Source organism: Cynoglossus semilaevis, chromosome 12 (genome assembly GCF_000523025.1).
Source record: "Cynoglossus semilaevis isolate Cse_v1.0 chromosome 12, Cse_v1.0, whole genome shotgun sequence".
NCBI lineage: Eukaryota > Metazoa > Chordata > Actinopteri > Pleuronectiformes > Cynoglossidae > Cynoglossus > Cynoglossus semilaevis.
Window position 1 is genome coordinate 16,284,506 of NC_024318.1, and position 10,680 is coordinate 16,295,185.

The 10,680-nt window shown below is 40.0% G+C and overlaps 2 protein-coding genes across 2 annotated transcripts in view; both read right to left on the bottom strand.

Annotated features, from left to right (window-relative positions):
- The window catches only part of LOC112487853 (WAS/WASL-interacting protein family member 1-like), a 5,150-nt gene extending 1,345 nt beyond the window's left edge, over window positions 1–3,805 (bottom strand). The window contains exons 1-6 of the mRNA XM_025060958.1: window positions 3,577–3,805; window positions 2,804–2,905; window positions 1,211–1,303; window positions 891–1,020; window positions 638–802; window positions 12–467 (exon numbers count right to left, since the gene is read on the bottom strand). Of these exons, the coding sequence (XP_024916726.1) occupies window positions 12–467; window positions 638–802; window positions 891–1,020; window positions 1,211–1,264 (805 nt within the window). The 5' untranslated portion in view covers window positions 1,265–1,303; window positions 2,804–2,905; window positions 3,577–3,805. The remainder of the gene's footprint in view (window positions 1–11; window positions 468–637; window positions 803–890; window positions 1,021–1,210; window positions 1,304–2,803; window positions 2,906–3,576) is intronic.
- Window positions 3,806–7,390: 3,585 nt separating this feature from the next.
- ciao2b (cytosolic iron-sulfur assembly component 2B) lies at window positions 7,391–9,540 on the bottom strand. The gene is made up of 5 exons (XM_008322473.3): window positions 9,294–9,540; window positions 8,805–8,884; window positions 8,315–8,440; window positions 7,761–7,806; window positions 7,391–7,667 (listed from the first exon to the last, which is right to left on the bottom strand). The coding sequence occupies exons 1-5, from the start codon at window positions 9,418–9,420 to the stop codon at window positions 7,567–7,569; spliced, it is 480 nt and encodes a 159-aa protein (XP_008320695.1). The 5' UTR covers window positions 9,421–9,540; the 3' UTR covers window positions 7,391–7,566.
- Window positions 9,541–10,680: the final 1,140 nt, after the last annotated feature.

Below are 10,680 nucleotides of genomic sequence, written 5' to 3' on the forward strand. Positions count from 1 at the left end.
CGGAGAACGACTGTGGCACTGCTTTTTTCCTCCTGGATTTGGTGGCAGCGGAGTCCGGCTACTGTTGGACGGTGGAGGAGGGGGAGCAGAGAAACTCGGTCGGGAGCCCGACACAGGGCCTCCAGGGACGGGAGGCGGAGGTCCAGATCTTCCCGGTAGGCTTGGTGGTGGGGGTGCAGAAGAGGGGCTGGGTCTTCCTCCTCCGGGGAGCGGTGGTGGCCCCCCGCGAGACTGGAAGGCCTGGTTTGGCCGCGGTGTGTTGGGTAAGGCGGGAGGTGAACATCCAGAGTTGTCCAGTCTGGATGATACACTCCGCCGTGCCTTGGGGTGGTCAGGAGGATTGCCCGGAGGGGCTCCTGTGAATTTAGGTGGGCAGCTGGGGCTACGGATGCCCCCACTTGGGGCGCTAGGGCTGTTGAATCTGCCTGTCGGTGGGAGCACGGGTCCTCTGCTGGGTCCTGGTGAGTCTGTAGGTACAAGACAAGTCAGGTAAGTAATTATTAAAAAATAATATGGTCAGGTGACTTGAGTGCTGATCGTTCATTTTTTTTGGGTGTGGTTAAAATCGATTGACATTTGTCAACTGTTATCATCATCTTTTTTTTTAACGCTAAAATGAATGAATTTACTATTATACCAGTGGCGTCTCTGTTCGTCGCAGACCGCAGTTTCGGCATCCCTCCTGCAAACAGGCCTCCCAAACCTGCACCCCCTCCAACACTCCCTCCTCCACCACCTCCTCCTCTACCTCCTCCGCCCCCTCCTCCTCCTCCAGCTCCTCCTCTACCTCCTCCTTTGGGTTCTGAAAAAAAAGCAAGCAAAATTCCAAAATTCATTTTTGACCATTTTTAGCCACCTTTCATTATTAGGGTTAAAAAAGTGTCACTCACCCACTAGTAATGGTCCACTTCGGTCATTGGTGACCGTTTTCTTTAATCTGGCGCCTTTACTTATGTCGGACAACAAGGCACTTCTTCCCTGCTGTTCGTTTCGATTTAGAGCGGGCTTCTCTGTGTTGGCCTGATGCCCCCCCCATCCAACACACAAGTTTGGAAAAAAAAAAAAAAAAAAAAAAACCCGGTTAAAATGAACAAGTGGAATTCTCTATGGAGAGAAGTCAGAGCAACATTCACTAAAAAGACAGACTGTGACTACAGACGAAGAACAAACATCTTCACGCAGCACTTGCTGAACAAAGCTACAAACTTACAAGAGCAAATGTGGGAGGAGGGGCAGGAGGAGGAGGTGGCGGCGGTACTGGCATCTCGCGTTCTCCAACTCAGTCTCTCCCCACTGCAGAAATCTGATGGGTAGACGACAGAAAAAAAATCTAAATAAATAAATCGGGGATATTTGATATCGTAGTCCGGCAAATGTTATCAACCTCATTTTTATTCCGATGGTAAAAATAAATAAAGTATTGCCTGGGGTTTTTCCAAAATAAATGCGAATAGGTCCAATTCATCAAAACAATGTCGTGAGACATAACGAAACAAAAGCTAGCGGTCATTGTCCAATTTGAAATAGTTCCTCGGAAAGAATCACTCCAAGGCGCACGTGCCATTTGTGCAGCAACGTCGGAGTTTCTTCGCTACAGTGGAAAAAAAAAAAAAAAAAAAAAACACAAGAAAGAAAGCGAAAGTGGCACAATCACTTCCGCGTATAGCACTGAATAACGATGTATTGCTTACCAACTACTTCCTGTGCAAAATCTCGTTCATTGCCATACATCGGAATGATGCAACAACATTTTCTTAGTTTCTTCTTAGGAAGATGGCGACTTAACTACCGACCGTCTTAAGTCGAGGACGTCGTAAACCGAGGGCACCCTGTACTTGATAAAATGGTCTGTGTCGTACGGACAAAGTTAGAGATCGGTTTTCCGAAACTCCATAGAAGCATTTCTAGGTGCGATACAAGTCTCGCTAGTGATCGCTACTGAGATTCCCAGTCCAGTCTCATCAGAGAATTCCATGTCCCAGCAGATATCACTAAAGTGAGCACAGTGACCAAATCTCTGACACGTCTCTCTGCTTTGTATTATTATAATATCTTTAAAGCTTTAAGAAATCAAGCTTTAAGTTACATTTATTTTTTGTTAATACGGTACATTTGGTCATGTGGCGCTTTGGTCCAGAGGCAATGTTTCTGTCATTGGTGTGCAACCCCAGGGTTCACCTCCTGGGTAAGATCGGAATCCCGGTTAGGGCGGTTGGTACCTTCCAGTGGACTCACCACCCGCAGGAAGGTTGATAAGGGATAAGCGGATGAAAATGGATGGATAGATGGACGGTACATTTGGAATTTCTGTCTTATTTGGCACGTTTTAACAACATTGATCAGTCAAAATCCATTTGACAATTGTTAGTCAGCTTGAGGTGAGCCGACGACAAAGTCCCACTTCAGACTTCAGGGGTTTCTCACATGAGTACACCATTTGGGACTATTTTTTTACTCCGTAAAGTACTTCCTCCTCGATACCAAAGTGCACTGAGCAAATCATCAATATTACCAAATGGTACACACCGACACAGTGTTGCTTGTTCTTTCACAACGAAGCGAAAACAGTCATTACAAGCGTTGGTTTCCTGTTTGCGATGATAAAACACACAGACTTTTTCTACTAGAAAATTGCAAACATATTTCTGAGATAAGTCTCAGATCATGGCTGCATGATGCGTAAAAAACCTTTCACTTGGCAGCTTTGTTGTCAGTAAAGAACCTTTAAGGGCTAGGTCACTACGACTTCCCAGAGTAGCACTACTTCTGGTACAATGTAAAACGTACGTGCAACGTTACTTACTGCGTCCAAGGAAGACTCAGTCGGATATACGGCAGTTAGTAGACCAAGAAATGTATTTCCTTCGACATGAACGTGCAAAACGTGAGGACCAGATGGATGTAGCTGAAAATGGGGAGAAAAAAAAAAACTCAACATTTAAATGTGTTTAAAAATATTTCCAAGAACCGTGTGACACGTAGAACTTCTCTATTTGACTTCCTCTAAACTTACAGCTCAGCTCGCACACGGAAACCAACAACCGCTTTCTTCTTCCTTTTGCTATTTTTTTCCCCCCGTCTCACATTGGCTGGCGTTGAGACTTAAAGCAAACTTGTTTCGAAATCGCTTTTTGTCTATTTATCGACGGATTGCCAGTGATAACCCATTTAACGTTTCAACAGAAAGTGAAACTTTTTTTTTTTTTTTTTTTAACGCGTTGGACTCAAAATGACCTCAACTAAACGGTACTTTATCGTAACTTCTTTAATACAGGAGGTGATAGCACCATGGGCAATAGGGCCGGGCATTATGGTCCAAACCTCATACAGTATCTCGATATATTTCTGCTAAATCGCAATTTGCAATATAACGTTTTTGCCATTTTGTCGCCCTCATTCAAGGGCAATATTGGCATATTTTTTATATAAAGCACAGTCTCATTAGCCATCTTAAATATATATAGTTACCTACTAACTACTCTATGTAATACTTTTAGAGAATACCTGAAACTGTTTGTAGACATTTTGACTATATAACTATATGAACGCTAAGATAAAGAAAAGCATTAGACTCACAGTCATGTGTCAGAAGGGAGAAAAGACAAAGGTGGCAGCTTCATGTTATTCACACAGGAAATAGACACAGAGAAGGGGGGGGGGTTGGAAAGGAAAGGAGAACGAGATGCTGACAGAGAGTGAGGGATAGATACAGAGAGGGAGAGAGACAGAATGTATTTGTTTGAAAACGTACTTCCGTCACATTTCATCACCCACTTCAAATGGTGCCAGCTAATCATTTTTACAGAGAATAACATTTCATAACATTTCATACTGCATTTAGATTCAATATTTCTGTTTAAAATCTGTATTTAGATTCAATATTTCTGTTTAAAATATTCAAAATATTTGATGTGATAATGTGCACAAATACATACGTAAAATACAAAAACAATGCATCTGTGGGACGTTTTCATACTTGGTTGGCTAAAATGGCGCCGACCCTTGGTAGAAGAAGTCATGTGGTGCAGCTTGCAACATTCCCGAATTCAAGAAACATTTGGAAACCAAATGTTCACATGCATTCTTCCCTGTCCAGCTGAGCTACTTCCAAGGTTCCAGACTGAAGTTATTGTGTCCGTATGTGCTCACGGTAGCGCCGCTTTTAAAAGGGATCAAATTAGGTTTCGATATTTATGCAAATTAAACAAACGCGTATATTTTTATATATTTTATTTTTATATTTTTTGACGGCAAAGGAAACTTAACATCAGACTTTTTTTGGCCTGATTTAATTGGGTGTTGATGGAACTGCAGATGACATTAAAGGTGACACAGTGTTGGACAATTGGAAGACAAGGTCCATCGCCATATTCACAGATGGGGATGCTAGCAATGACGTTGTGCCCGGTCACATTGTCGCCAAAACCACAGCAGCTGTGGCGGCACAAAATCAGCTGATCACAACTTCCCCCCCAATGTGAGATCCTATTGAACTGTTCAAGAAGACCACAGAGATATTTGACCCAAGGTCAATAGTTGACCAGTTGATAGTCGGCTGATAAAAGGATCAGTCAGAGGCAGAGACCTGCATTTGCAGGCTCTTTCGTCAGCCTCTGCTAACCACTGCATTTGTCATACTATTCGTCAGCTAAATGAGTTCAGAGGAACTTGAAAGAGGAAACAAGTAGTGCAGTGTGCACCTGTATGTTCTCTCGCCCCCTCAACTGATGAAGCAGTTTAGAGAAAGAAAAAGGGTCAAGTGCTGTTTTAAGGTCACGCGTGGATCTGTTTGACCTTTTGATGAGGCTGCAGGTTTGTGGGAAGCAGTCGTTTTTAATGGTGGATAACGTCTAGAAGCAGCGTGACTACTAACATTAAGGCATTACATCAGGCATAGGAGGATGGTAGCCAGTTTAGTGAGAGATTAAACGGCCACAGCTGGTGTTCTCGGAGCTGGAGTGTGCTGTGACTGCTGGTCTGTGTTAGCAGCGCAGCTGTGTCTGACTGAGCCGAGAAAAGGAAGTATTTAATTCCTCAGCCAGCAAAGCGGCAGCAGTGGCTGTGATGAGTGTGAGCCTTTGTAGTTAGTGATCCGCTGTGGTTATAGGGGGCAGCGGTGGCATTATGGTTAAGGTCTCGGGTTTAGAAGGTTTCAGGTTTGAGTCCACCAGCTGCAAAGTTACCACCGAGGTGCTCTGAGCATGGCACCGTCTCCACATACTGCTCCCCGGGAGCTTATAGCTGCGCACTGCTCACTTTGGTGATGGGTTAAAATGCAGAGGTCACATTTGGTTGGTCACAATGACAAGTAGTTCACTTTTTTTTTGTCCTTTAGTCTTCTCCCATATGGCTGTGGTATAGATGTTACATGTCTACTCACACATTCAAATGCACACTTTAATATCTGAACAGTTTCAAAGGTCTCTGCCTGCAGCTGCTATTATTTTATATTGGACAGCTAAAGCTAAGGAAGCTAGCCTAATCATTGCTGATCAGAATCCTCTAAAAAAAAGTCAAATACCTTTAATTATATTTATATTAATTATATGTTTTATATTTTAGAATGTGATTCATCGCTTTTGTCACATGAAATACAAACATTTCCTTTAACACTCATTTAAAGTTCATTTATTTTGGTGAAATTTCGGGAGTTTTCAGTGCTAATTTTAAAAGAGGTAATGCTAAAGAAGGTAACGCTAACAGCAACTAATAAATGCTAATAGAAGCAAGAGACAGCTGTGAATGCACACAAAATAACTTTACCAGCTTGAACTACAGTTTTAATAGAATTGCTTTAAATATATATACGTTGAATTATTCATTATTAACATATAATTACACGTTAATATTTTGTGTTCAAAGAGTGCTTCCAATGTGAAACAGGAAATACCACTGTTTAAAGGCAAACACATTGGTGGGAGATTCCCTTGTGTCTGAATACAGCATTATTATTATTTTCATATTAAACACATGAAAATTAGGGGCTGTACGGTTCGGTAACTACCTCGGTATTGAGTAATGTGAAGAATCACAAAAAAAATGTACAACTTCGCTCAAATGTAATGAAAATCGAGTAGACGTCACTGCTGACGTCATTTATAGTTCAGTCATTACAGAAAATTATCTTATGTAATAATCTGTGTTCACTGCGGCTTTCACTTCGAGAAGTAACTAACGTACGTCAAATACGTGTCCTGCAACACTTTTTTAACTCATTTTATATTACGTTCGAGTAGTTCAGTGACCTAATTTAAAGCGGGCTGATGGGATACTATAAATAGCGGAGCTGAATAACCGGAATAAAACCAAAGATGAAGCAGACACGAAATATAATAGTTTATAATAAAATCGCATTTATTTCAAACAAACATCAAACATCGCTGCCACCCAAATAAGACCACGAGAATTTAACAGGAAGCGCAAACTGACGGGTGGTCCACAGACCCCGTCGCGTGTACCACCGTCCGATAATACGCGAGACCCTTTTAAAAGCTAGCAATAACAAGGCATTTCATTTCACTTCTTTCTTTCTTTCTTTCTTTCTCCCTTCCTGTGTAACCAGTCTGTGTTAGATGTCAAGGAGTATGCTACATTTAAAAAAAAAAAAAACTCTTTTCAGTGTCCGACATCAGCAGTTTTCCACACAAACACATAGCGGATGTTGATTAGTTTACTTCACTTACCCCTGAAAGTCTCAGTCACAGCTTGCTCTTCTCTAGATGTTAAAATGAGCCGGAAGATGCTACGATACGCTTCAAAGACACCGCTGACAGACACCACAGTCAACTCTGTCTAACTGGGAAATCACGTGATGGCGGACGGAGGAGGAGGAGGAGGAGGGGTTTTCATACACTCTTGAGAGTGGTGTTCGATTCAGCAAGATTTGGTATTGATCAGATGCCAAGTAAAATCGGCGCATATTGCCGATACCGATAACTTAGTAATTCAGGTAGAGGTCTAATTAAAACACAAAATTTAAATATAGTTTTTCTTTTCCTTGCACTTTGTCCTGTCTTTTCTAACTCTTGCATTAAAAGTGCTACATTTTCATGTAGTCAATTTAACTGTTTAGTTATCTAAACTGAATGCCCTTCTTCCTTACTATTCAGTCCCGACTTATTATACTTCTTCTCTAAGATACTTAAAACAAACTGGGATCTCAGGAGAGTTGTTATATTTATCTTTTTTCTTTTTCGCACTTTCATGCTGGAGCTCATACGTGAAGCTCAGAATAGACAGGAAGTGAGCATAATCTTCAATCAGAAATTCAGTTTAGCACTGCATTATGTCCAGCACATTAAAGTGCGTTATTGTTGTTGCAAATTTCTAGTTCGAATTGACACCTTTTCCGTCGTTGACATAGCCTGAATGAAAAAAACAAAACAACATATTTATTTGTATTGGTAGGATTTATAAAAGCATTTCATAATTCAATAATTTCAATTCAGATAAATATCGTATAGTTATTGTTTTGTTCTACACTGTATCTTTTCGTGAAACTCTCGGTCCGTGTGGTTATTTCCATCATCCATGACTGACTGCCAAAGAAGATAAATGTGGTCCTCCTTAGATATTTCTGTTTGTCAGACACTGGTTGACGACCTCAAGCAGGGAAGAGTTCTCCAGAGCCGCTGCCACTCTCTCTTTATCCGCCAGCTGCTTGTTCACTAAACAGAACCCAACAAAAAAAAAAATTGGAATAAAAATTAGAGTTAAATTTCACAGTGCTGTTTACACGTAGTTAACATTTTTATTTTTACCTGCGTCCTCTGAGGCATGAGTCCCAGGAGTGATATGGACATCAATCTGAGGGTCATAACAAGAAACGTGGCAGCTTTAGACTGGACCTCAACGAAACATTTTATTGTGTCTTTACGTGCCGCTTCACACAGTAGGCACTGACACGGGACAAGGGATGGAACTGCTATTCCATTATGTTAGAAAACATAGTACACATGGTTGTTGTTCATTTAGTCTTTAGTGTAAAATATGCATTTATATTGAATAATAATAATATGAACTTTACTGATTCCACGCTGAGGAAACTGTTGTGGTTCCTCTGGGGCTCGGACCCCGGACCTTTTGTGTGTAAGGCAGCTGTATAAGATTGGCGTGATAACGGATACACTGTAGAACCAGTAATGCACCTAACTGGACATTACTCATACACTAGTGAAACTGAGTTGAAGAATGACGCTGACGTCTAGATAGATCTGGACCTGGATGGCTTGACCATCACCCAGGATATTTAAGACAAGTACTGCAAGTGAAGAGAAAGTACACGTGTATGTCTGAAACAAAAACTCATACGTACTTTGAATCTGTTGGGCAGCGAGCGCAGCAGCTTGACTTTGATTGATAGACCTATGAGTGTCGCCATGCTGCAGTGAGGGATGGTGGGTGTAAACTCAATGCCCACAATGCTCTCAGCATCATTGATCTGTGACAAAAAAAAAAAAAAACATAAAAAAAAACATATTTATATATAAATATTTTTTCGTATTATTCAGTTTTATGGATGCTGATATGTGTGTTATATACAGTGGTATGAAGTTTAGCCCACCCTGATCATTTTCAAGATTTTCCTTGAAAATGGATGGATCACTGGTTGTTCAGAACAGCAATTTCAATTAAATATATCATAAAAAACGCAGTGATATTTTAGAAGTGAAATGAAGTTTATAGGATTTACAGAAAGTGTCCAATAATTCTTCACCTGTGTATGTAGGTCAAGGGTCAATGAGCTTACCAAAAAAATTGTGTGTTACAATAATATATATATATATATATAGGCTGTATAATACCTGGACTCTGATTTGCTCCACCACATTTAGTTCTTCCAGAGAAAGTGGATGCTCTGGGTCGTTGATGGTCCTGATCAAATGTGTTTTAAATTAAAGAATTCAACACGCTGACATTGGTAATACAATGCAAACATTTTTTAAAAATTTAATTTTAGGTATATTTTGCTTCAACAATAACACTGACAGTAACGGTGTTGTCTAATTTTTCTAGCGTCATCGATATGGCTCCAGTTGATCACTCAGTAGTTACATGCCCGTAAAATAATATGTATTATTTTCTTCGAAAATGGCGCATCAGCCTGCGGTGTTTAGCCTCACAGATCAGTCGGCACACTAATTATAGTAATAATAATACAATAAATATTAAGCAATAAAATAGCATTGTTGGTCCAGTCTGACATAGGGCATTAAAGCTAAAACATTTGTAAGTGGAAAAGAACTATGCAAGCAACTTAAAGTGGCGTAAGAGTAAACAAATAAAGAGGATATCAAATATTTCTCTGTCGTCGATGGGGTCGTCAACGTTTTCCTCCTCCTCTGCGGCAGTGAGCCGCCTTTCTCCTGACCGTTGAAAGATCACCGGGTTGGCGTTTTCGAGACGAGACCCCGCAGACATGTTAAGTTTCGACCCTTACTAAAGATAAAGACTGAAAATGTCACTGTCCAAACGTGCGGTTCACCCTGCGACCGCTATTGTCAAACACTTCCTGGAATAACGGAAAGCGAACAAGACCAAAAAGGCCAAGAAATTGAGCTCTTTTAATAAGACTTTAAACACGGCAATGTCATTTTCAGAACGAAAATCGTATTTTACACAATATATTTGTCATACGTTTACGAAAAAAAAAGTCGTCAGTTAATGAGAAAAAAGTAATAGTTTGTACTGTGATGGTAACGTGATGCGTATTAGACAAAAAATAAAGTAGCTCCTTTTTTGTGAACCCATGTTAAAGTATAACCTCCCATGATGCTCCACGTTTCTCATTCTGACGCACTTACGTTAATGCTGTGTGCTGACGATTTTATCCTCACCACTGGTAGACTTTATTTACGTTAACTTACGACATTTGTTCTTATAAAATAACAACAATATTCTCGTAAATGTAAGACTTTACTCTCGTGAATGTACATCGTAATTCTCGCCATTTGAGATACTTTTTTTAATCCCCAATGTGGTCATAATGCTCGTACGGACTTAAAATGTTGTCCGGTTGTAACCTTTACTTTTGACCGCTAGACGGCACTCACAACTAAGTTTTGCTTTTCTGGAGTACAGTACCTGCATGGTAATTAATGAGAATGGAGCGCAGAGGTATTCGAAGACTTTAATTTTGTGAATTTTGTGAAATTAAAATTACCATAAACCATAGCTAACGATTGTTCTGATTATATTTAAGGACATTATTGTTTTATTGCTGTGCTCATTTGTACGCAAACATATTTTACTTTAAAAATATGACTTGCTATCATTGTTATAAAATGTATTGTTAGTTTTTTTTAATACTTATACACACATAATACACATAATAATCACTTAAGTACAAAAACAGATTGTAATATAAATCTAAATACACACCAAATACAGTTTTGAAGCCAATGAGCAAAAAATCTAAACATTACACAAAACATTATACCCACTTTTTATTGTTATTTTGGAATCAACAGATGCAAACATATGTCACGTCACTACAGAAACATTTATATAAACAGTTTACTGTTAGTCTTAATGTGAACCACGTTGGATTTTGTATTAGTTTTGCAACTCAGTCTGTGCGTAATCTGATAAATCACGGATTCAAATGTCGTCCAAAGGTGATTGCCTTCATCGTTCACGTTAAGAACAGAGCCAGGACGACAACATCATCATCGTTGTCCT